General features: G+C 43.6%; 2 protein-coding genes across 2 annotated transcripts; one reads left to right on the forward strand and one right to left on the reverse strand.

Annotated features, from left to right (window-relative positions):
* Positions 1 to 8,182: 8,182 nt before the first annotated feature.
* LOC130185643 (uncharacterized) lies at positions 8,183 to 12,134 on the forward strand. The gene is made up of 4 exons (XM_056402226.1): positions 8,183 to 8,655; positions 10,442 to 10,750; positions 10,883 to 10,957; positions 11,572 to 12,134. The coding sequence occupies exons 1-4, from the start codon at positions 8,517 to 8,519 to the stop codon at positions 11,730 to 11,732; spliced, it is 684 nt and encodes a 227-aa protein (XP_056258201.1). The 5' UTR covers positions 8,183 to 8,516; the 3' UTR covers positions 11,733 to 12,134.
* A 3,016-nt stretch (positions 12,135 to 15,150) lies between these two features.
* Positions 15,151 to 25,727, reverse strand: LOC130184700 (immunoglobulin lambda-1 light chain-like). Its single transcript, XM_056400739.1, has 6 exons — positions 25,607 to 25,727; positions 25,188 to 25,514; positions 18,602 to 18,742; positions 16,505 to 16,813; positions 16,298 to 16,372; positions 15,151 to 15,689 (listed from the first exon to the last, which is right to left on the reverse strand). The coding sequence occupies exons 1-6, from the start codon at positions 25,647 to 25,649 to the stop codon at positions 15,523 to 15,525; spliced, it is 1,062 nt and encodes a 353-aa protein (XP_056256714.1). The 5' UTR covers positions 25,650 to 25,727; the 3' UTR covers positions 15,151 to 15,522.
* Positions 25,728 to 27,321: the final 1,594 nt, after the last annotated feature.

Consider the following 27,321-nt stretch of genomic DNA (forward strand, 5'->3'; position numbering starts at 1 on the left):
GCAGGCCTTCTAAATCTCTCCTTCAAAATACAGAAGGAGGTCCTGGAGAAGGAGCTGGCCCGGCACGCTCAGCTCTTATCTCCTATAAAGCTGATTCCTCTGAGCTGCAAGTCTCCTCACCTGAAACATGTGTTCTCCTTCAGACGGCAGCTTTTAATGATCCTTAATAAAGGTGTGGAGGGTTTAAATCTGGCCTTTAAGTTTAAAGTAGACAGCTTTGACTACACGGTGCATGTGACCTCTGAGAACAGGAAGTGTTTTAGATGTAGGAGGAGGGGCATCTTATTCGCTCTTGCCCAGAGGGGGGCGAGGCCTCCCGTGGCGGCGTCTTCGCCTCCGCCAGACGACCCATCGAGCAGCCACGGCCCGGAATCAAAGACAAACAGCACACAGGATACAGCAGACGACACGGTGGACACACAGGTGACAGACACACACACACAGGTGGAGGGGGACAGGTGTGTGAGCAGGACACACAGTGAGCGGATGGAGACAAGGGGACAGAAGGAGCGCTGGGACAGACAGACCCAGAGCCTCTGTGTTCACTTTGATTCAGCTTCAAAAGTTGAATGTGACTTTTCTCCAGGAGACCCACAGCACTGTGGACAATGAAGGGGACTGGAGGAGGGAGTGGAATGGACATGTTTATTTCAGTCATAAAAGCAGCACTAGTGGAGGAGTGGGGCTTTTATTTTCTAGACATTTTATTCCACTTCCTGTTGATGTGGAGGATGTAATGGCAGGTCAAATTTGAAAAATAACAGCAGATTTTCAAAGGCTCCAAATGTTTTTTTATAAATGTCTATAATGTGCTGCAGAGCCTAGAACCTGGGAAGGCTCCAGGTCTAGATGGTCTGCCAGCAGATTTTTACAAAGCCTTCTGGTCAGTGATGGGTGAGGACCTGCTGTGTGTTCTCAGGGACAGTCTGGTGAAGGGCCGCTTGAGGCCCCTGAGTTGCAGGAGAGCGGTCCTCACCCTCCTGCCAGAAAAAGGAGACCTGCAGAACCTAAACAACTGGCCACCAGTGGCCCTCCTCTGTACCAACTACAAACTCCTCTCCAAGGTCTTCGCCAACCGTCTGAGAAAGTGATGGAGCAGGTCCTTCAGGTGGACCAGACCTACTGTGTACCAGGCAGGCTGATAACACACAATGTACATTTCATTTGTGATGTTTTGGACCTCTCCAGTTCATTGGGAATGGAACTTATTTCCATAGACCAAGAAAAAGCATTTGATGGGGTTGAACATGAATATCTCTGGCAGACGCTGGAGGGTTCTGGGTTCAGCTCAGGTCTTATTGCGAACATTCAGGCCTTGTATGGAGACACTGAGAGTGTACTGAAAATGAAGGGTGGTTTGAGTTTTTCCTTTTAAAGTGCAGAGGGGTGTCAGGCAGGGCTGCCCTCTTTCAGGCATGCTGTAGTCATGGCAATAGTGCCTCTCCTCCACAAACTGAGAACACGTCTCATTGGTTTTAAACTTCCACATTCTAGTTGGGTTTTTAAATTGTCTGCGTATGCTGATGATGTGATTATTGCTGTAAAGAACCAGGACAATATTAATTTTTTAATTGACAGTGTCCAAAGTTTTGGTGAGATCTCCTCTGCTAAAGTTAACTGGGGAAAAAGTGAAACCCTGTGATTGGGGTGTTGGGTCCGGTAGGAGCACTTTTGGTTATTAACTAAGAATCCTTAAAATCCTTAATAAATCATGGAAGTATAACGTTAATTAATTATTAATCAGTATTATTATGCTAATCAATATTAATTAATAATGCGGGGCACCACCCGGAAACTGGGAACAATAACCAAATCAGTTTTGTAGTCTCATAACCCTAATAGTTCAAGCAATGGGTCTCTAGGTCAGGGACCTTGAGTATTACATGAAGGGTTAAGTTCGAGCTCAGACCTTCTCAATCAGTCATGGATCACAATGAACATACACAATAATGACCAAAGACTTCTCATTAAGCTACAATGATATTTATTAAATCTCCACAATTTACAAGTTAATCAGCCTTGATTTATCCTAACATCCTACCATCGATCAACTAATCTACACATACAAGAGATAAACAGCCATACAGTCAAGTGATGTGTGTGTGTGTGTGTGTGTGTGTGTGTGTGTGTGTGTGTGGGGGGGGGGGGGGGGTAGTGGGTGTGTGTATGTGCGTGTGCGTGTGGGTGTGTGGGAGATAAGATGGCGGGTGTGATCGGTTGCGATCGCGTCCCGCAGAGATCCAAGATGGCGGACGGGTCTAAGCGTGTCGACCACGTGAGCCAAAATGGCGGATAGGGTTAGGTCTCGACTCGACGACCTAAGATGGGGCGCCGATGTGTGGGTCGGGCGTTCCCGTTCGCCTAATTCGAGTCCTCAACACACGTGTCTGACGGTGGAGGGACGACGAATCTCTGTGTATATGTGCTGGTATGTGTGGTGAAGAATGAATCTATATGTAAGTGTTTATGTAGGTGTGGCAAAGAAAACAAACGACTCACGGCGGAGCCGAGCGACCACGGGATGGGAAGAATAGCTTTTCAGCCCACAGAGAGCGTGCGTACGGCCGTGAAGCGGTATGCCCGTTGTCTGATCGATTCACTCCACACCCGTGGTGGCACATGCAGCAGTCCCGTAACGGGACACACAGTTTATCAAGAGCAGTGACTACAGGCACGCCTCACACAGCAGTCCCACCACTCTAAACTATGTTAGGTCAAGGACACGGCGGTCCGTCAACAAACAGTACACTTTGAATACCACAAATCAAAGTTAAACTAGCATCCGCAACTAAGTTATTACACAATTACTACAGTCTCTGCCCAGACGTAAACCTCTTACTTGGATCACCGCCAAGTGATGGGATGTGTATCAGTCCGTCGATAGTCCCCTGCATCTCTGCCAATGGGAAGCGTGAGTTTGGGACTCCCCCAGATTTCACACTCAGGTGTGAACTGCAAAGCCTGCTGGGAGATGGAGTCTGTGAGGGGCCGTTTTTGGCGCCCTTTCTTTTGTTCAGGCCTGAGGCTAGAACTTAGGAACTGAGGTCAGGCTTCTGAGGTTACATGTAGGCCGGAGCAGGCCTGCTCCAGGTCGACCACATGTTCAGGCCCAACAGGGGGATGAGCTGCAGGAGGTTAAACTACCTGGTGGGCTCACCTGGAAAGTGGAGTGGAGGCTCAAAAAGATGGAAATGGATTTTACTTGTTTTAATAATGAATAATTGAGTTGCTTCCATGTTGTGGCACCGTCTGTCCTGTGTGGACCCTCCTGTGACCCTGCTGGCTAAAGTCCAAGCCGTGATTGTGAAGTGTTTGTGCGACCGCCTGCACTGGGTTCCACAGAGTGTCCTCTTTCTTCCCAAAGAAGAGGGGGGTCAGGGACTCGTACACCTGGCCAGCAGGGGGGCCGCTTTCCGGCTCCAGTTCATACAGAGGCTGCTGACTGGACCTACAGACCTGGTGTGGAGGCCCACAGCTCGCTGTGTGGACCACACATGGACCATGCTGCTGCTCTCTCCTCTGCTGTCGGGGTCTCTTCACTGAGGCTCATCAGTAACTTGCTGAGAGTCTGGAGGGAGCAGCTTTCCTCAGATGAACGCTCCATCATTGTCTCTCAGTCTGACGGTCTTTTAATGCACAGAGACACAGATCCCTTTCCTGCAGAGAGCCTGTCTCTGGATCTTAAAGACTGTTCTGGCTGCTTCTTAGGGCACGGTGTGTGTGCTGGGAGTGGAGGACGGTGAGAGTGTGTGAGTTTTCCGGGTGAAAAGTCGTTTTTCTCTTTCTTTTTTTTCCTTACTGTGTGTTGTTGTTTGGTAACTGGTTTAATTGTATGATAGTTAGTTAGTGTTTGGTGACAGTTGGTGGTTTTTGTTGGCTGATTTTCCGTGTTTCGTGTTGGGGATGGCGTCCTCTGAGACGCTGTCTCTGTCGTTGAGACATGGAGTGAGGCTGGTGCCGCGGCCCACCTCCACCGTGGAGTAGGTGCTGCTGGCGGTGGGAGAGCAGGTGGGCCACGGTAACATCTCATACGCCTCCCGTATGAATAAAGCCGTGGTGGTGTTCCTCAAAGATCAGGCCTGTGTAACCCAGCTGATCGAGAGCGGTCTAAACCTAGGGGAAGAGTTCGTACAGGTTTCCTCGCTGGCGGTGCCTTCGACCCGGATCACCGTGTCCGGGGTCCCTCCGTTCATCCTGAATGAAGCGCTGGAGAAAGAGATGAAGCGTTTCGGGAGGTTCGCGAGTGGATTCCGGTCGGTGGGTCTGAGTTGCAAGGACGCCAAACTAAAACATGTAGGTCTTTGAGGAGACAGGTGTACATGTTCCTCAACTCTCCCGCTCAAACACTGGAGGTGTCTTTCCGGGTGAAGTCGGAGGAAAGTTTTTACATGGTGTACGCCAGCTCCGGTAGTAGGAAATGCTTCGAGTGTGGAGATGTGGGGCACAAGCGGGTCGCATGTCCGGCCGCTGGAGCTGCTGGCGGAGAGGGGAGCGGCGGAGCCACTCCGACAGTGTGGGGCCGGACTGCCGTCTCCCCAACTCCCGGTTCCGCGGCCATCGGCACCGGGGCTGCGGGCGGCAAGGACGGAATTTCAGCTAGATCCGTCGGCCCTGTTTCCAAATAACAGGTGGCTCCTGAAGAAGTAATAACAGGTACTGAGGTGAGGGCAGACCATGTAACCATGGTAACTGCTGGTCAAGGAAACACTGATGTGGGTGGGGTAGGGCAGGGACAGGAGTGTGGTCAGGTAGGTAAAATGGGCGGGGCAGAGCAGGGACAGGAGTGTGGACAGGTAGGTAAAGTGGGCGGGGCAGAGCAGGGACAGGAGTGTGGTCAGGTAGGTAAAGTGGGCGGGGCAGAGCAGGGACAAGAGTGTGGTCAGGTAGGTGAAATGGGCGGGGCAGGGCAGGGACAGGAGTGTGGTCAGGGAGGTAAAGTGGGCGGGGCAGAGCAGGGACAGGAGTGTGGTCAGGTAGGTAAAGTGGGCGGGGCAGAGCAAGGACAGGAGTGTGGTCAGGTAGGTAAAGTGGGCGGGGCAGAGCAATGACAGGAGTGTGGTCAGGGAGGTAAAGTGGGTGGGGCAGAGCAGGGACAGGAGTGTGGTGCACAGCAGGCTGAGCTGTCACAGGCCAGTCTGGACAGCAGTCATGTGACTGGAATGGAGATGGAGTCTGACTCGGACTGTCTGTCTGTAGCTGACAGTGTCTCTCAGAATACAGACCTGTACTCTCTGAGAGACATCAATGACTTTCTGGATGAAACATTTGGCAGACAAGTCAATGTGACAGATTTCTTTCCTAATGTGGAAAAGTTCATCCAGTCATGTCCACTCTTCAGAAGGTGGTGGGGGTGGACCTGCTGGGTGACAAGAAACGCTACAGGCTCAAAAAACATGTGACTGCCTTAAGGAGAAACTTAAAAAGCAGCAAGAAAGTTAAAAGAATGAAAGTATCCAGGTAACTGAAAAATGAACACACAACACAGGGTGTTTCCTCTCTGCTGTGTCTGTCTGTCTGACTCTGGCCTCCAGAAGACAGCAGCTGAGCTCCATCCTCCATGAGAGAGCCAAAGGAGCTCTGGTCCGAGCTCACTTCACTGCACTGAAGGACATGGACGCTCCGAACAGCTGCTTCTTCAGCCTGGAAAGGTCCGAGGCCCAGAGGAGGCAGATGGTGTGTCTCTGCCTGCCGCACGGAAGTTTGACCTCTGACCCGGCGGAAATGAGGAGACACACAGTGGAGTATTACTCCGACCTGTTCAGGCCGGAGAGCTGCGACATGGACACTGCTGAGGAGCTGCTCGGCCTTCCTCGGCTGAGGCCGGAGGACCGCGACACTCTGAGCTCGGACCTCTCTCTGCAGGAGCTGACCTGTTTTTAATGAGAGACATTTTTGACGTCTGCAAATTATATAATTTAAATGTTGGCATTTTATCAATAGATCAAGAGGAAGCTTTTGATCGTGTAGATCACTCTTTCTTGTTTGCCACATTGCAGGCGTTTGGTGTTGGGGATCACTTTTTGTCCTGGGTGAGATTATTGTACAGGAGTGCGTGTTGTGTGGTGAAGGTGGGGGGGGGGGGGCTGTCCTGTAGAGGTGGGAAGGGGGATCAGACAGGGCTGCCCGATCTCAGGACAGCTGTACAGTGTGGCCATCGAACCACTCCTGTGCAGGCTCAGAAAGCGGCTGAGGGTTCTGTGTCTGCCTGGGCCGGCTCTCGGCCCCCTGTGGTCGTATCGGCTTATGCAGACGACGAGGAGACATGACACGACCAGGATCAGAGGGACATCAAGGAGCTTGAGGGCAGCCTAACCCTGTATGAGAAGGCCTCTTCAGCAAGGGTAAACTGGGGGAAGAGCGAGGCATGTCTGGTGGGGGAGTGGAGCAGAGGGAACACTCCAGGCCTTCCTGGGAACATGCAGTGGGGAAACACAGGGATGAAGGTCCTGGGGGTTCACTTAGGCAGTGAGGACAGGGAAAGGCAGAACTGGGAGGGAGTGCTGGGGAAAGTGCAAGCTAAGTTGTCTAAATGGACATGGTTGCTACCTCAGCTGTCCTACAGGGGAAGAGCTCTGATTGTCAACAACCTGGTGGCCTTGTCCCTCTGGCACAGACTGCAAGTGCTGCTGCCTCCGCCTGACCTTGTGGAACAACTGCAGCGGCTCCTGGTGAACTTCTTTTGGACGGGATGTCATTGGGTGAGAGCGTCGGTCCTGTACCTCCCTGTGGCAGAGGGGGGGCAGGGCCTGATTGACATTAAGTCCAGAACTGCAGCCTTTAGACTGCAACCAGCTCAGCGGCTGCTGTATGGACACTCCCCCTGCTGGTCGGCATTGGCCCGCCTCTTACTACAGAGAGCTGGACGGCTCGGACTGGACAAACAGCTCTTTCTTCTGAAGCCGGCTGGATGCGACCTGGCAGGGCTCACACCCTTCTACAGATCGGTATTGGACGCCTGGAGGAAACTGACCGTCGCCCGACCTCCTGACCCTCGGCCGGGTAAGTGGCTCTTTGAGGAGCCCTTGTTTCACAACGCCTTCCTGTCAGTTGCTGGTCTCGCCTCGCCCACACTGAGAGCAAAGCTCATCGAGGTACGCGTTGTGAAGCTGGGTCACCTCACCAGGAGAACTCTGGAGGAGCTTTCTGAGATGTCGGGCGTCCGGTCGTCCAGGATGCTGCAGAGCCTCATGGAGAAGGTGTGGCACTCGCTGCCCGCTCCTTTGCGGGCATTTGATCAGAACCGGAATATGGCCGACCACTGGTGTGAGGGACAGGACTACATCTTCCCCTCACTGAGTGTGAGTCCTGCTGTGGGGGAGTGGAGACTGAAGACTCCAGTGCTGGGCAGCTTCAGCTCCTGCAGTAAGAAGCAGCTGTACCTCAGCTGCATCAAGGTGCTGAACCTCCGCTCTCTGGCTGGAGTCCGGGAGTCCAGGTGGACAGAGGTGTTTGGCTCAGACTCTTCCCCTAAAGGCAGCTGGCGTCTCCTGTACAAGCCTCCTGTTGAAAAACGGATGTCCGATCTCCAGTGGAGGATCATACATGGAGCCATAGCTACAAACAGACACAGAGCTCACTTGAACCCCAGCACTGAGGAGAATTGCCCCTTCTGCCCTGAACCTGAAACCCTCCAGCATTTGGTGGTGTCCTGCCCCCCCCCCGACAGGGCTGTTCCAGCTGCTGAAGGAGTGGGTGGAGCGGCTTGGAGAGACCTTCTCACTGTCCGTCTTTGTGTTCGGACCATAGTACACTACCAGGATGAGACAGTCCCTGGTTTTAATTAATTTTATTTTTGCAGCTGCCAAGTTGGCAATTTGGAGGACTCGAAAAAACCAGATGAGGGGGGAAGGCTGGACTGACCCGGTTCGCTGTTTGAAAGGTTTGGTGGCAGCTCGTTTGAAAGTAGAGCGAGTGTTTTTCACACTGACTGGGAACATGAACGGGTTCAGAGCTGAGTGGGCCTTTGGGCAGGTCCTGACCTCACTAGGGGAGGACTTTTAACTTAGCTTAGCTTAGCTTAGCTTAGTTTAGCTTAGCTCAGCTAGTTTTACCCCTTAGTGTGTGAGAGAGTGTGTGAATGGAAGTTTTCTTGTTTTGTTTTGTTTCTTTTCACTCTCTCTCTCTCTCTCTCTCTCTCTCTCTCACCCACCCTGGGTCTGGGTCTCTTCCAGGTCTCTTCCTCTAAAGGAAGTCTTTTCTCACCACTGTCACCAGCTGCTGCTCTTGGTGTGAATTGTTGGGTCTCTGTAAATAATATTAGAAAGAGAAGGTCTAGACCTGCTCTATTTGAAAAGTACCTTGAGATAACTTCTGTTGTCAATGGGCTCTATACAAATAAAAGTCACTTGACTTGATGACCAAAGTTCTTCCAGTTGATCCTGAGGGGAGCATCAACGTCTCAACCAATTGAAATGGGAATATTTCTTGAGATATTTCAGTGTGAAGAAAAAAGAAAAGAGAAGAAGAGACAGTCATGTTGATATGAACATTAGAGAAACACATGATGGAGCTGAAATATGATCCTGGTTCATAATGTGGACTCCTTCACCTCAGCTGACACATTCAACAGCAGACAGGTTTTTGTATTAGTCTTTTTCACTGTGGGAGGAGGAAACTACTTCATGTTTGGCTCTGGAACTAAACTGTATGTAACAGGTAAGAACAAACATTTCTTTTCCTTCACTTGTTTTATTGAAGAAGTGTAAAATGTGTTTGAAGTCACTTTCTGCTGCTTCACACTTTACATGTTAGTTTGTTCAGAGTTAGTACAAAGTTCCTGATGCAGCCGTTGTTCAATGAAAAAGTTCCATCATTAGTGAAAAGATGTTTCAATCTCACTGCACAGCACAAGGAATTCTTTATTTCTGCTTGAGCTCCAAAGTTTTTGAAGAGTCCAAAAAGTGTGATATTGGAAGAGCATTGTGGATTGTCATCAGCTGCTGCTTCATCAATCATCACACTGCTTTTCTTTTCTCTCTTCTCTCTCCTCAAATCAATTGACTTCTACATGAAGGATTGTGGAGGATTTTCCTGCTCACTTGACTTTTGCTACAAAATGTCCAGTTCATCAAAGTCAATTTCAGTGATGAGCAGGATTCTTCACATTCACTCTGACTCTTCAAACTTACATGTTTTTAAAGCTGATTTTCCTTTATGGGAAATGAGATTTCTAAACTTGATGCTGCTAAATACAGTAAATGAATACAGTTGTTGTCTGATGACAAATGTCTTTTATATGAAATATTCACTTTAACAACAACAAACAACTTGAGGAAAAATATAGAAATTGTGTCAAATATTACATTTAATATTTATACAAATCTAATGATGTTAAATAAATAAGAGTGTGGGTTAAATATAATTAACAGACTGACATATAGATTTTCTATGTATATAATATATAATGCAGGATGATATATATAGATCTATACTTCCATGGTATATATTACACTAATCCACAGTAAATATAATTTGTATAATGTTCAAACTGTTTATCTAATGAATGTAACCACACTTTATATAATGGAAAATGTGTTTGATTGTGTAAAATATATCAACAATAATGTGAAACAATTGACTAATTCTCTTTGAATAGTCGAATACAATATAAAAAACAACTTAGTATAATATGATTATAATAAGTTTTTATTATATTAGTTTGGTGGTAATAACTTATTTATATGACTGTAAATATTTCTTTCACTAAAACATGTATTTAGTTTAATGTAGTATTTACCTAAAATTGTCTGAGGTAAATATTTTATTCATAAGATTATAATCAATATATAATATATTTATCTAATAAATAATAGAATTTAGTACCAATAAATAAAATGTTCCTATATGTATACACAAATAAGTTGTACCTAAACCTCCGTAGGTATAAGAAAATAAAAAATACATGAACACTTCTTTTATTATTATTATTGTCAGAATACATCATGTTAAATGTTTTTAGTTTTTTATGTTAGCAATTAAATTCAGTAAAATGAATTATATCATGAAATATTGGGTTAATACTTAATATCTTATAACTGTCATATTTTAAATAATGGTAATAATGTCTTTTTGTTAAAAAATAACCTAAAAATATTGTAAATACATTAATATAATATCATGAAGACACATATATTCTGAGCTGATGATTTATAAAAGTGAAATATGAATATAAAGAATTGAAATAGTGTTTCCATCTTTGACTTTGTTGAACTTGATCTTTCTCTGATGATATACATCATATATAAGCATGATATATAGCAGAGGAAATCTATGTGAAGGTGAATCCAGTATATGTGGGACCTTTGTGCTGTATTGATGAGTAGTTTAGTGATCAGAGTCCATGTAGTTTCCAGGATCAGACTGAATGCAGTGCAGTGCTGGAAGCTGCTGTTGACTGTGTGAATGTGTGTCTGTGCTGCTTGTTGCTGCTGTCAAACTTCAGATGAGGCCGTAGTGAAGCCCGTGGTGAGCGTGTACCCAGCAGCACCCAGAGCCCACCCTGAGGGGAAGAGCTCCCTGCTGTGTCTGGCCTCAGCCATGTCTCCTCCTCTGGTCCAGTTCTCCTGGAAAAGACAGAAGGAGGATGGTCCTCTGGAGGAGCTGAAACCTGATGATGGAGAGCAGCTGGAGCTCAGAGAGTCGGGACGCACCGCCGCCATCTTGCTGATCCATCAGCCAGAGAACAGCACATATAAATACCGCTGCTACGTCAAGCACGAGGGCGGCAAAGTGGAGGCCCAAACACAACAAGGTGATGAAGGCTCGCTGACTGTGTTGAGCAGTGATTCAGCTTCATGTGGAGACGCTGTCAAAGAGAGCAGAGCAGCAGAGCACTGACATTTCTCACTGCCACTCCAAACATTTGACTCCTTTTCTGTTTCAGAGGTTCCAGCTCCAGCAGCCCCCTGTCCTCCAGAGAGAGAGCCAGCAGACCTGGCAGCTCTGCAGCAAGATGACTGTAAGATCACCTGCTGCCTCTCTGCATGGACAGCTCCAATGTTCTGCTGCAGTTAGGGCTGCATATCAGTCTGTTCACTTTCTGCTCATCACTCAAGGATTTCAACATACACTCCCTGATTCTGTTAGAGTGTCCAACAGCACAACAAACCCCAGTCACAGAGCTTTCCCTGCACCACTCTGACTAATAACACCTGTTGGGGGCTCTATACTAAATGTGGGGCTTTGAGGGAGCTACAACAGCTTCAGGGACTGTGTGTTAAAGCTCCACTCATTCATATTTCTATATTAACAATGAATCTAATGACTCTGTGTAAGGTCAAAGGTCAGAGGTGAGTTTATTTAGCTTGTTGAGGAGTTCTTCTGCCCCCAAGTGGCTGCAGAAAGAAAATCAGTGAATCCAACTTCAAGCTCATAACAACCTGTGTGTTTTTATATTTGGACTTTGATTTGATCCTGGAGGGATTTGAATTGTCAGAAACAGTTGACAGAAGAAGGTGATGAAGGCTTGCTGACTGTGTTGAGCAGTGATTCAGCTTCATGTGGAGACGCTGTCAAAGAGAGCAGAGCAGCAGAGCACTGACTGATTTCTTTTTCAATCCTTTTCATTTGCAGTGGTTCCCCTGGATCCTCTCCAGCCTCAGTGCAGGGTGAAGCTGCTCTGTCTGCTCTACACAGTGCTGATAGTGAAGAGTCTGGTGTACTGCTGTGGACTCTCTCTGCTGATGATCCTCACAAACAAGGGACCGTCCACCAACTGCACACATGCTGACTGACTGTTTTCTGCTGGCCTTTTCTCACCATCAAATCTCATCACTTCATCTCATTTATCTCTTTGATCACTGTTCACAAATTTAAGCCAAATGTATCTTTATATTCACAGGTTAGATACAGTCTGTCTACTAATAATAAATACATATATCATATATCACACACATATATTTGGAGTAACTGAGTTTAAATTCTGTCCTTTTGTGTTGTTTTAATGCTCTACATCCACTTTTAATTGTGACTTGTATATTAATAGAAAATGAAGCGTAGTCATTAGTTGTCTGGTAAATATTCAACTGATTATTGTTGTTTTCTGTTCTCATGTCTCTTTTTAATACTTTCTGCAGAGTGTGGCTGGTTTGTCAAATTCATTCATTGTAACATTCTCAATAAATTAATAAATCTCAGTTTCTGTTTATTATAAACATCCTTTTTTTATGGATTTATTATATTAGAAACAGACTCGACTATATTTGTCAGATATAGTGACACGTACAAGTAATTTGAGTACGGCTGTAAACAGCTCTCAGTAAACTTTAATAAAGCTCTAAGAACAAATATAGAGGAAGATACAAATATAAGCAAACAGCCTAACTAGGAGAACGAAGCCAAACCAAGAACAGCAAACACAAACACACAGCTTTCATACACAGTCATGTAGGTGTGGGTGTGGATTTTCCCAAAGGATCAGTGTTGTGTGTTTCTAACATTTCACTTGAACATTAACCATCTTTTACAACAGTGTCACTTTAGATGTAAGACACTACACAGATGACACACACACACAAATAAAACAGCACTAACTGTTACTGCAAATTCATATACGTGTAACGCAGTTAAGAAGTAGTGTGATTCCACTTGCCATAAAAACTCATCTCACAACACGCAAATTTGTTTTTCCTATGGTAATTAAATGCAGCACCCCTGTGGCTTAGGGTCGTGCACCCCGGGGGGTAAAAACAGTCGGACCTCGCTGTCCCCCTGGTAGGTGCATGAGCTATGAGCTCCGCCATTGTGCCGTATTAATTACTTACATTTCAATACTAAGGGGTGGTTTAAGTTGTATTTTTTTTCACATATAGTTCCCGAACGGTCGAGCACGTCCTTTTTCATAAAAAGTTGACGGTGGTTTTCTTTTATTTTTGTTAACAAAATGGCTAGTGCTACACGTTGTTAACTAACCTGCACTTTCTTTTCATTTTACATTTTTCAGACGTGTATGTGTGTGTGTGACTGACTGTATTATTAATCCCTCTGCCAGGTACGCTTGTGTCTTATTTTATGTTCATTTTGAAACTAATTGAACAGTCGGACCTCGCTATCCCCCTGATGTGTATGTGTGTGTGTGTGTGTGTGTGAGGAAAACCGGGACTGACTATTATTAATCCCTCTGCCAATGTCTGAAATAAACGGCAAGTTGCCAACTGTGATGGTTGTCTTCATCTCTAAAACTACACAACGCAAAGAGAGAGTACAAAGCCGCTACATACGGTTACAACTGTTTATTTCATTTCATTATTTACAAACTACTGAAAATGATTACAAATGAACATATCTGGTATTATTTCCGGCTACTGAGAGTGTCTGTAATGTTACATATACAATAGGATGTCATTTATGAGTTGATTACATTTTTTTTTTCACACTCAAAAAATAATTTTAAACGTGTTTAAAATGATACAATTACTTTTACTTCAGCAATTCAACAAGTGCAGAAATTCAAACTGCTCTTTGTTCAAAGTCTAGAGACGTCAGATCAGAAAACTCTCATTTGTGTCATGTTGGAGGGTCCTGACAAACAACCTGTGTCAGTTATGTAGCAGCACTTGTTGGCAGTGTCAACTGTAAAGTGACCTCTGGTTGCTAAAAGTCCAAATCCCCATAAAAGCATGTGACACATGAGACCTCCAGGCAGGTGGTCTCTGTGGGTCTCTGGGCTCAGTTGAACTCTGTGTGGGTGGAGGGCTCAGTGGAAAAAAGTGTCACTAAGAGACAAACTACAGAGGGAGGGGGGTTCCTGAGTGTGCACAGCAGCAGATATCAATCTGCTCTCAGTGGTTGTTAGGACTCATAAAAAACTGTTGACAGCGAATCAACACTTCCTCTCCTGCAGCAGACGGGCTGTGTGGGTTTCTGCTCTGCAGCCTCCACACCGTTAGCTGTGGCTTTTCACTTTAATAACACAATGACAGCTACAACCATCCGCTCTGCTAACGAGTCATTGCAGGAAGCATCTGTGTAATGTTACACAAACTTTCAGTAGCTTGGAAATAATGTCATATATGTACATTTGTATTTATTTAAAGTAGTTTGTGAATAAAGTCTCATATTTAACTTTAACTATAAATTTCAAATGTCCAGGAAATGATTTCATGTTTCTAACTTGATATGAAGTTGAAGTTACTTGCCTGCTGTTTTATTTGTGCGTAAACAACAGTGTCATCAGTGTAGAGTTTTACATCCACACTCACACAGTTGTAAAAGATGGTTAATGTTCAAGTTTAATATTAGAGGTTAAAGATCCTTCAATCTGCTCAGGTCCAGGTTTATTAGCTGACACTGATTCTAACAGTGTTTTCAGTGTTTAGAGCGTTCACACGAGACAAATTACAAACTGAAGGCTGAACATGAGAGTATGGAGAATACAACTGTGGAATTTATCACTGTGTTGGTGGACATCTTTATTATAATAATAAATAATAAAATAGTCCGACACAGACAAAGAGGAGACTAAAAATATTAATAACCAAACAGAAAAGTAAAAGTATTTAATAATAAGAGCCTAAATTAAATAATTAGTTTTTAGTTTTTTTTTTGTAATTTTAAACACAAATACACAAATGTCACACATACAAAACAACATAAACATCAAATGTACATAAAATATCTTCCTGCATATTTTTAAGATTAGAGCAAACACATCTTTTTAATGTGTTTATTTTATATACGTTTTGTTTTTATCATAATTCATTATTCAATGACTAAAACCCAAGGTAAAGGTATTCTCATCATTATAGATAATACTTTATCATCATGAAGCATTTTATAATTCATACTTCATTAATGTGTTGTTGTGGTTTTACTATTAAATTATCATTGTTCATCGTTTGAAGCACATCTTGCAAATAAATGGCTACAGCTGCTGCTCCAACACCATCGCTCCCAGGCCCTTCACAACATTTCTTTACTTTATTCCCTCCAGGTTCCATTCTGTAACAATCCTACTTCAGTAAAGGCTGGTTCACATACAGATCTGAGCTCAGTTGTGAGTACAGATATTCCATTGGATTATTAAAGTTTAATATTCAGTATATTTATAATGCATAGTATCTTTTTGTGAAAATTTACTGCAGCAAGTTTCTCTGATGATTTGTTTCAAAGCTCAAAGAAAATCAGTGAAAAAAGTTTAAAAAAACACAACACTGTGATTTTTCATTTTATTCAAAGAGTAAAACTGAAATAATTTTTGTCAGAATAAAATATAGGCCTGTATAAGATATAAGATGAAACAAGGAGAGAAAAAAAATAACATAAATATCTGCCAAGCAGCTGATTACACAAGTCATAATTAAAAGTGGAAAAAAATACAGCATCAAAATAAAGAAATAATGAAAAATGCAAATGTGACAAGTAAAATATAATATATGTCTCCATATGTTTTTATATTAGTAGACAGACTGTATCTAACCTGTGAATATAAAGATACATTTGGCTTAAATTTGTGAACAGCGATCAAAGAGATAAATGAGATGAAGTGATGAGATTTGATGGTGAGAAAAGGCCAGCAGAAAACAGTCAGTCAGCATGTGTGCAGTTGGTGGACGGTCCCTTGTTTGTGAGGATCATCAGCAGAGAGAGTCCACAGCAGTACACCAGACTCTTCACTATCAGCACTGTGTAGAGCAGACAGAGCAGCTTCACCCTGCACTGAGGCTGGAGAGGATCCAGGGGAACCACTGCAACTGAAAAGGATTGAAAAAGAAATCAGTCAGTGCTCTGCTGCTCTGCTCTCTTTGACAGCGTCTCCACATGAAGCTGAATCACTGCTCAACACAGTCAGCAAGCCTTCATCACCTTCTTCTGTCAAGTGTTTCTGACAATTCAAATCACTCCAGGATCAAATCAAAGTCCAAATATAAAAACACACAGGTTGTTATGAGCTTGAAGTTGGATTCACTGATTTTCTTTCTGCAGCCACTTGGGGGCAGAAGAACTCCTCAACAAGCTAAATAAACTCACCTCTGACCTTTGACCTTACACACAGTCATTAGATTCATTGTTAATATAGGAATATGAATGAGTGGAGCTTTAACATACAGTCCCTGAAGCTGTTGTAGCTCCCTCAAAGCCCCACATTTAGTATAGAGCCCCCAACAGGTGTTATTAGTCAGAGTGGTGCAGGGAAAGCTCTGTGACTGGGGTTTGTTGTGCTGTTGGACACTCTAACAGAATCAGGGAGTGTATGTTGAAATCCTTGAGTGATGAGCAGAAAGTGAACAGACTGATATGCAGCCCTAACTGCAGCAGAACATTGGAGCTGTCCATGCAGAGAGGCAGCAGGTGATCTTACAGTCATCTTGCTGCAGAGCTGCCAGGTCTGCTGGCTCTCTCTCTGGAGGACAGGGGGCTGCTGGAGCTGGAACCTCTGAAACAGAAAAGGAGTCAAATGTTTGGAGTGGCAGTGAGAAATGTCAGTGCTCTGCTGCTCTGCTCTCTTTGACAGCGTCTCCACATGAAGCTGAATCACTGCTCAACACAGTCAGCGAGCCTTCATCACCTTGTTGTGTTTGGGCCTCCACTTTGCCGCCCTCGTGCTCGACGCAGCAGCGGTATTTATATGTGCTGTTCTCTGGCTGATGGATCAGCAAGATGGCGGCGGTGCGTCCCGACTCTCTGAGCTCCAGCTGCTCTCCATCATCAGGTTTCAGCTCCTCCAGAGGACCATCCTCCTTCTGTCTTTTCCAGGAGAACTGGACCAGAGGAGGAGACATGGCTGAGGCCAGACACAGCAGGGAGCTCTTCCCCTCAGGGTGGGCTCTGGGTGCTGCTGGGTACACGCTCACCACGGGCTTCACTACGGCCTCATCTGAAGTTTGACAGCAGCAACAAGCAGCACAGACACACATTCACACAGTCAACAGCAGCTTCCAGCACTGCACTGCATTCAGTCTGATCCTGGAAACTACATGGACTCTGATCACTAAACTACTCATCAATACAGCACAAAGGTCCCACATATACTGGATTCACCTTCACATAGATTTCCTCTGCTATATATCATGCTTATATATGATGTATATCATCAGAGAAAGATCAAGTTCAACCAAGTCAAAGATGGAAACACTATTTCAATTCTTTATATTCATATTTCACTTTTATAAATCATCAGCTCAGAATATATGTGTCTTCATGATATAATATTAATGTATTTACAATATTTTTAGGTTATTTTTTTTTAAAAAAAAAGGCATAATTACCATTATTTAAAATATGACAGTTATAAGATATTCAGTATTAACTGAATATTTCATGATATGATTCATTTTACTGAATTTTATTGCTAACATAAAAAAACTAAAAATATTTAACATGATGTATTCTGACAATAATAATAAAAGAAGTGTGCATGTATTTTTTATTTTCTTATACCTACGGAGGTTTAGGTATAAATTATTTGTGTGTACATATAGGAACATTTTATTTATTGGTACTAAATTCTATTATTTATTAGAGAAATATATTTTATATAGATAACAATCTTATGATGAAAATATTTACCTCAGACAATTTTAGATAAATTCTACATTAAACTAAATACGTTTTAGTGAAAGAAATATTTACAGTGATATAAATAACAGTTATTACCACCAAACTAATATAATAGAAAGTATTATATTCATAATATAATACTTTTTAAAATATTTTTTTTGACTATTCAAAGAGAATCAATTAATTCTCTTTATGTAATTACAAATATATTTCACATTATTGTTGATATATTTAACACAATCAAACACATTCTCCATATATAAAGTGTGGTTACATTCATTAGATAAACAGTTTGAACATTATACAAATTATATTTACTGTGGATTAGTGTAATATATACCATGGAAGTATAGATCTATATATATCATCCTGCATTATATATTATATACATAGAAAATCTATATGTCAGTCTGTTAATTATATTTAACCTTCACTCTTAATTATTTAACATCATTAAATTTGTATAAATATTAAATGTAATATTTGACGACAAGTTGTTTGTTGTTGTTAAAGTGAATATTTCATATAAAAAACATTTGTCATCAGACAACAACTGTATTCATTTACTGTATTTAGCAGCATCAAGTTTAGAAATCTCATTTCCCATAAAGGAAAATCAGCTTTAAAAACATGTAAGTTTGAAGAGTCAGAGTGAATGTGAAGAATCCTGCTCATCACTGAAATTGACTTTGATGAACTGGACATTTTGTAGCAAAAGTCAAGTGAGCAGGAAAATCCTCCACAATCCTTCATGTAGAAGTCAATTGATTTGAGGAGAGAGAAGAGAGAAAAGAAAAGCAGTGTGATGATTGATGAAGCAGCAGCTGATGACAATCCACAATGCTCTTCCAATATCACACTTTTTGGACTCTTCAAAAACTTTGGAGCTCAAGCAGAAATAAAGAATTCCTTGTGCTGTGCAGTGAGATTGAAACATCTTTTCACTAATGATGGAACTTTTTCATTGAACAACGGCTGCATCAGGAACTTTGTACTAACTCTGAACAAACTAACATGTAAAGTGTGAAGCAGCAGAAAGTGACTTCAAACACATTTTACACTTCTTCAATAAAACAAGTGAAGGAAAAGAAATGTTTCTTCTTACCTGTTACATACAGTTTAGTTCCAGAGCCAAAGATGAGGTGCACATATCCTCCCACAGTGAAAGAGACTGATACAAAAACCTGTCTGCTGTTGAATGTGTCAGCTGAGGTGAAGGAGTCCACATTATGAACCAGGATCATATTTCAGCTCCATCATGTGTTTCTCTAATGTTCATATCAACATGACTGTCTCTTCTTCTCTTTTCTTTTTTCTTCACACTGAAATATCTCAAGAAATATTCCCATTTCAATTGGTTGAGACGTTGATGCTCCCCTCAGGATCAACTGGAAGAACTTTGGTCATCAAGTCAAGTGACTTTTATTTGTATAGAGCCCATTGACAACAGAAGTTATCTCAAGGTACTTTTCAAATAGAGCAGGTCTAGACCTTCTCTTTCTAATATTATTTACAGAGACCCAACAATTCACACCAAGAGCAGCAGCTGGTGACAGTGGTGAGAAAAGACTTCCTTTAGAGGAAGAGACCTGGAAGAGACCCAGACCCAGGGTGGGTGAGAGAGAGAGAGAGAGAGAGAGAGAGAGAGAGAGAGAGAGAGAGAGGGAGAGAGAGAGCAGAGGAAGAGACCTGGAAGAGACCCAGGGTGGGTGAGAGAGAGAGAGAGAGAGACATAGAGACAGAGAGAGACAGAGAGAGGGAGAGAGCGAGAGAGAGAGAGAGTGAGAGAGAGAGTTTATTTTTTGACTTTTCAACTCTCTGTCTTTAACTAGTCAAAAATCAGATGTCAGTTACAGTTACACTCCACAAATAATAAAGAACACTAACAAAACAAACCCAAGATACATAATATTACATACATATGTACAAAATTATTTTACATAAATGCATTCTCACACACACATACACACCCACACACACACACACACACACACACACACACACACACACACACACACACACACACACACACACACACACACACACACACACTAAACCAATAGACGAACAAACAGCAGCTTCTCTTCTTTCACAGAACAGACCTTCATTCACACACCAGACCTTCTCAAAAGACTCCACATCCTTCATCAGACTGTAGTAATTAAAGTCAGTGCTTAACCTGCTCTTCATCATTGTGATGAAGACTGTTTCTACATCACAGTCTGCTGATCCCTCCATCTTTCTCCTCCCACTCAGGTGAACAGCCATCTTAGCCTGAGCCAGAAGGAAGTTTAAAAGTGGACACTTGGCTCTTTCTTTCTGCCTGTATCTACAGCCCAGGATGAACATGTGTTTGGTAAAAACCTCTCCATACAAAAGAAACAGCCTCTAAAAACAGGAACAGAGGCTGCAGCCTGCTGCAGTCCAGGAAACAATGAAACACACTTTCTCTGAGGCAACAGAACGGACACCTTTCATCAACACTTGGATTTCAAATAGACACAAAAGCATTGACAGCCACAGCCCCATATAAAGCCTCCACTGTAAGTCTCCAAGCCTTCTAGTTAATGCTGGTTTGTACAGTGCTCTCCATGAAGGCTCCACATCTGGACCTAGACCCAGGTGGACCCTCCACGGTGTGTCGGCCCGACCCTTCACTTTGTCTTTATAATCACTTGGAGCAGGAGTTTGTACATAGTCTTTGCTCCTGTGTCAGAGAGACGTATGGGTCCAGACACACCGTGCCCTAAGAAGCAGCCAGAACAGTCTTTAAGATCCAGAGACAGGCTCTCTGCAGGAAAGGGATCTGTGTCTCTGTGCATTAAAAGACCGTCAGACTGAGAGACAATGATGGAGCGTTCATCTGAGGAAAGCTGCTCCCTCCAGACTCTCAGCAAGTTACTGATGAGCCTCAGTGAAGAGACCCCGACAGCAGAGGAGAGAGCAGCAGCATGGTCCATGTGTGGTCCACACAGCGAGCTGTGGGCCTCCACACCAGGTCTGTAGGTCCAGTCAGCAGCCTCTGTATGAACTGGAGCCGGAAAGCGGCCCCCCTGCTGGCCAGGTGTACGAGTCCCTGACCCCCCTCTTCTTTGGGAAGAAAGAGGACACTCTGTGGAACCCAGTGCAGGCGGTCGCACAAACACTTCACAATCACAGTTTGGACTTTAGCCAGCAGGGTCACAGGAGGGTCCACACAGGACAGACGGTGCCACAACATGGAAGCAACTCAATTATTCATTATTAAAACAAGTAAAATCCATTTCCATCTTTTTGAGCCTCCCCTCCAGCAAGACCTTGGAGAGGAGTTTGTAGTTGGTACAGAGGAGGGCCACTGGTGGCCAGTTGTTTAGGTTCTGCAGGTTTCCTTTTTCTGGCAGGAGGGTGAGGACCGCTCTCCTGCAACTCAGGGGCAAGCGGCCCTTCACCAGACTGTCCCTGAGAACACACAGCAGGTCCTCACCCATCACTGACCAGAAGGCTTTGTAAAAATCTACTGGCAGACCATCTAGACCTGGAGTCTTCCCAGGTTCCAGGTTCTGCAGTCTTCTAAAACTTGCAGCTCCACCACCTCTCTCTCCAGATCTCTGAGAGATCTGACCAAGTCCCTGGAGACATTGTGAGTGTACTGCAGGCACAGAGTCTTTATCTGGCTTTTCCCAATGTCCCACCACTGCTGCAAAGAACTCACATCTGACTTTGTCTGTCTAAACTGATTCCAAAAAACACTCAAAGCAGTTGTAAAACCTTTGTCAGATAAAAGTGCTGTGTTAAAATGCCAATAAGCACTCCCACACCTGATGTTATTGATGAACATACAGCACTCAACTAACCAGTGGTGTGAAAAAGCCACTGCTTTTATAGAAGAACTTCTAAAAAGACTCAAACCCTGTTTAAAACAATAAAAGCTGTCAAGTGTGGACATGGATAGGAGATGATCTTTACAGTGGAGCCAGGTGTACTGTCTGCTGTGGCTGTGGAAGTTTCTCCACACGTCACACAGCTGGTTAGTCTCCATCAGTCTTTTCAACAGTCTTTGTGAAGCAGCATGGGGCTCAGGGTGACTTCTATCTAAAAGTGGATTCTCACTTCAGTTGAAATCACCTCCGATCACCAGATGTTCATCTGTGCTGCACCTCTGGATCACATCAGCTAAAGTGTGGAGGAGAGCCAGTCTCTCTGTGCTGCGGTTGGAGCAAACACATTTAGAAAAAACATTTGGAGCCTTTGAAAATCTGCTGTTATTTTTCAAATATGAGCTGCCATTACATCCTCCACATCAACAGGAAGTGGAATAAAATCTGTAGAAAATAAAAGCCCCACTCCTCCACTAGTGCTGCTTTTATGACTGAAATAAACATGTCCATTCCACTCCCTCCTCCAGTCCCCTTCATTGTCCACAGTGCTGTGGGTCTCCTGGAGAAAAGTCACATTCAACTTTTTAAGCTGAATCAAAGTGAACACAGAGGCTCTTTGAACAATGTGTCTCGCTCCATTCACATTTAACGCGCCTCATTTAAAGTTGCACATGTTTAAAATGGAGCAAAAAGACCAGAGAGAAAAGAAACACAGGCTGAGAGAAAACAAACACAGAGACCTAGTCATCTTCACACATGTGGTTTTTGATCTTGAGGAGCAGTTTTCTAAAAGTCTAAAAAGCTCCTGGTCTGTGAAACCTGTCTGTCCAGACTCTCCTGGGCTCTTCATGTCAAATCTGACAGAGTCTAGAAACAGCTTGAGGTGAGGGAAGAAATTCTCCACCTTCACTCTTGAACCCTTTGTGTCCTGCACAAACTTCTTAATCCTTGTTAAAGCGTAAACACTTTCCATGACTGTTGTCTCAGCACTGTGTCCATCACTGTCAGAGACACAGTCCTGTTCCTGGGACTGGGAGACTTCTGCTTTCTCCTTTCAGACCTTCTTAGCTTTACTGTTGCTCTGTTTAGTTTCTGTGATTTTTCTTTTAGTGGCAAGTTTGAACAGATCATCATCCACCACTATGTCCTCTTCATCTTCCTCCTCTAACACTGACTCTGCCACCCTGGTGTCTGTCTGTCCCAGCGCTCCTTCTGTCCCCTTGTCTCCATCCGCTCACTGTCTGTCCTGCTCACACACCTGTCCCCCTCCACCTGTGTGTGTGTGTCTGTCACCTGTGTGTCCACCGTGTCGTCTGCTGTATCCTGTGTGCTGTTTGTCTTTGATTCCGGGCCGTGGCTGCTCGATGGGTCGTCCGGCGGAGGCGAAGACGCCACCACGGGAGGCCTCGCCCCCCTCCGGGCAAGAACGAATAAGATGCACCTCCTCCCACATCTAAAACACTTCCTGTTCTCAGAGGTCACATGCACCGTGTAGTCAAAGCTGTCTACTTTAAACTTAAAGGCCAGATTTAAACCCTCCACACCTTTATTAAGGATCATTAAAAGCTGCCGTCTGAAGGAGAACACATGTTTCAGGTGAGGAGACTTGCAGCTCAGAGGAATCAGCTTTATAGGAGATAAGAGCTGAGCGTGCCGGGCCAGCTCCTTCTCCAGGACCTCCTTCTGTATTTTGAAGGAGAGATTTAGAAGGCCTGCGCTCTATGGATGGGCCATACCAAACTGTTTCACTTCCATATGATACCCATGCTCTTTGTTACAATTTTAACGATACTGATCATTTCTCTTTTTAAATAATTGTAATAAAGAAAGAAAATCACACTGAACAGCAAATCACATTACACATACCAGCCATTAATCTCTATTTATTACAGAAGAAAGCACCATTACAATGAAATAAACATGTTTGTGTCAAGGTGCAAAAACATTGTCCAGTATTTTACAGAAATTCTATAATTAAATAATTATAAAATAAGTAAATGATTATAACATGAATAATAATGAAATAAATGAAGATACCAACAACATGAAACTTGGACATTTGCACTTTCTTAAAGGTTTTTTAATCTTCAACAGGCCGTGATTTGTCCACAGCAACCTCCACTTTCTACATGTTCAACTCTTTGGGCTTCCTGACGCCAAGAATCCAGATTTTCTTGCATTCTGACTTTCCTTCAAAAATCCAAACACAAAGATCTTGGCCTTTTATTTCCTTCATTTGATTGTTCCTAAAGATTTCCTAATCTTCTTCAGCCTGAATGAAAAAGCAAGTGAGATTTTCCCATAATGACTTACACTTTGTAAAGAACATTGAACACTTCCTAACAGCAGTGTTTGGGGGAAGAATTCCATTTTCCTTCACTGGTACATTTCTTTAGTGTTCTCAAGACTCAAGTTTACTCCACTTTTAGATTGGTGTTCAGGAAAAGGAAGATGAGTGGTGTTTTCTCCTGGAGGCCAAGTGAAGCCAGGCTTCCCCTGTTTTACTGACTGTAGTTGTGATTTTAATAAAAAGACTTGGACTGTGTAAATACTCTGTGCTGTAGCTGCCATCCCTCCTCTTCCCCATTCTCATTGAGGTAACCAGCGCCCCTCTAACTGATGTGTGAATGTGTGGTGAAACTACGCTGGCTGTGAGCTTGAAACACCTTCTGTAGACTAATGTCACGTCTCTGAGGAGGCCAGGTCACAGTTTCATCTCTTGATGAGAAAGAGAATGATTAACCAATCAGATGAAGCCACCGTCATGCCACTGCCAAACTGTGATTAGTCAGGACTATGATAAGGGAAGCCAGCCGCCCTCTGGCCTCACACCAACCACATCATAGCATGTTGATAACCTCACTGACATTGAACGTGACATGTAGCTACTGTTACTTTATGATGTGAAGGTAAAAGTTGAAACGTCTCCTGGTTGAGTTTGTGAATGAAGGCGTCTTTTCTTCATGATCAGATCTGTGCTGTGCATTAAGCAGCAGGTTGTGCATTTCCACACACACATAGGAGCTATAGGAGATGCAGCAGACTGGGATGTGTGCTCCTCTCCTTGTTTCTCTTCAGCCTCTGTAGAACTTTCAGGGTGTGTTGTTTTGAAATGTTTGAAGAGGTTACTGCTGTTGCTGCTGTGTGGCTCTTTCTTGTCACAAATAGTGCACCTTGCTGTATTTTTATCTCCAGGTGAAAAGTAGCAGCAAAGCACGCTACGTTTCCTCTCTGCCATTCTCCATCTCTCAGGTCTGATGATGAAGTGTGCCACTGTGCACGGCTGAGCGCCGGCTTCTCACAGTCATGTGACACGGGCCGGCTAAATACATCAGGGCTGTTTGGATCAAACATGATACAAAAGTAGTGGAAACGTCTGCAAGTGATACAGCCACCCACCTTTTGTATTTCTAGCATTTTACTATTGATATTTTCTAAAGGAATCCATCCCAAATGAGGAAGTTGTGAGGATGAAAGGATCAATCCCACAGGATCAATCCATGATATGATTTAAAGTGTGTTTGTTGTTTCCAGCTTTTCTGTTGGATCTCATTTGATTCATTGAGTTCCTTTGATACTTTTCTCTTCATCTTCTTTTATTATTGTGCTTGTGTGTTTCTTCTTTGTCCTCACTGTGTGGAACAACAGGAAACCTGCTGAAATATCTCATCAAAATATCAATCAATATCATAGAAAAGTCAAGAAAAAGTGTGTGACCTGGAGGTGAAATATGTGAACCTGGGCTGTGGTTTCCTGCTCTCTTCCTGTCACAAACACTGTTTGACATCTGTTCATTTGGAGGTTTTTGTTCAGGCTGCAGGGATCATTTCTCACTGTGGGGATCATCCTTATAACAGGAGCAGTAGTAGGAGGCTGAATGAGAGAGTTTAACTTTCTTTATCTTCAACTCACAGCCGTTCTGTTTATTAACAGCTGTGAAATCATCTTTCTGAGGATGATTGTAACCTGAATTTATGGAGCCATCATCTCTCTTAATGTACAGAATCAGACTGAATGTTTCTTTCTCTTTCTTCTGGTACCAGAATACATAATCATAGTCACACTGCTGAGTTCCTCCACAGCTGAAGGAGACTGTTTCACCAACTCTCCTGGTCAATGATAACTGGTCCTGAATCAGCTCTGCTGCCATGGCAACCAGCGCTGTAGAGACACAGACAGGTAGATGAAGGTTAGTGTGACAGTGTTTGTCACAGGTGGAGTTTGCTGGCTCCTGATTGGCTGGAAACACTCACCTGAACACAGACAGCACAGAGCAGCAGCTGGGAGGAAAAGCATTTTGTGCCGTGGTGTTTCCTCTGGTGAACCTGGGGAGAAGTGGAGCTCTGATGCAGCTGAGGCCAAACAAGGACGAGCTGTGAGCTCAGACGAGGGCCACGTGGTTTCTGACGCCTCCTCAAACCTCCCATCAGCCCCTGCGGCCCACAGAGGAGGCCGCTGCTGCTGATTGACGGCTCAGCTCAAGCTGTTGTGTGCTTTTCCCCTGAGTGGGAGCTTTTAAAGGGGAAAGAAAAAGGAGTGAAGAGTGAAAATGATCATTTCATGGCAGCAACATTAAAGTGGAAAAAGCTTCTATGTTTCAGTGTGTGATTGGTCAAACTGAGACCTTCAGTCTCCAACATGCTGTTTGTGTTCAATCTTCAAATGTCTGCTGTTGAAGAAGAAGATGAAGCTCACTGTCAGCCTGCAGAGGGGATTCATTTCTTCTTTCAACTCTTTCTCTTTCTTTCATTCTCATTCTTTTCATCTTTTTTCCCACAATTCTCTGTTTTTCTGACGTGACTGAGTGAAAAGTTTCTTGCTCTTGATTTGAATCTGACAGCAGATGAAAAATCTGGGTCACCATGATGCAGAAACACAACAACACACACACATTCAGGTTGCTGGTGAATTTAGTAACACACACTGTCATCTGTTGTTGAACAGCTGTGATGGAAACACAAAAGTCCAAATCCACAGAGCTCCTCAGCTGTGATTTGAAGCCTTAAAGTTCCCCTTCACTTTATTTCATTCACTTCAATAATATGAGTGAATTTCTATGGACTTGAATTCTTTTCCCGCTCTGTCTTATAATATCATCTATTGTGTCTGTCATGTTTTTCTTCATGGTGTTTCCACTGATGAAATATTCAAAGCTCAGACTCCATCAAATGTTCTGCTGCATCATTTTATTCCCATTTCCCCAAAGTTCAGTGGCACATGTTTGGTGTCTTTGGAAACTCCCATTTCAAATAAAGTTGTGCTTTGAATGATGAGTGTGTAAAGACGAAGCCAGCGGAGGGTCCTGAAAAGTTTCACACTGAAGTTTCTTCTTCACTTGTACATTTCTTGCAGTTGTATATTGTCTCTTCTTCTCTGCTTCACTTGTACATTTCTTGCAGTTGTATATTGTCTCTTCTTCTCTTCCTGGTCCTGGCTGTTAAACATTTGAGTGTAAATCACAGTGAGTTCACCTTTAATGAAATGTGCTGTATAAATTGAATCAATGTCTTCCTCTGCTGCTGCTGCTGTGATGAATCAAACTTGTATTCTGCCGCCCTCTGGTGGCTGCAGCCACACACTGCTCCACACCAGGCGTACTGTAATACCATGTAGCAGTAGTGAAGAAGAAACAGTATTTACTGAAGAAAAAGTCCCAACAGCACAAATGTTCATTCATAATGATGGAAATATTGAACAGTGTGTGGATCATTGTTGGTTTAGTTTTTATTTCTCTTCATGTTGTTCTGAGCTGCAACAGCAAATATGTTTGGAAAGAACGTCTGAGTTCCAATTTCATCAACCTGATGAATAAATATTTTTAATGAATCTATCTGCAAACATTCACAGAACAACAACAAACTGTATTCTATTTGTTTTCTACGGTGGCCCTGAGGGCTCACCGGACTGCAGCTAAAGAAAACACATGCAAACACACACAACACAAAGACGTTCAGAAAACATCTTCATC

Source organism: Seriola aureovittata, chromosome 17 (genome assembly GCF_021018895.1).
Source record: "Seriola aureovittata isolate HTS-2021-v1 ecotype China chromosome 17, ASM2101889v1, whole genome shotgun sequence".
In the NCBI taxonomy this organism is placed as follows: domain Eukaryota; kingdom Metazoa; phylum Chordata; class Actinopteri; order Carangiformes; family Carangidae; genus Seriola; species Seriola aureovittata.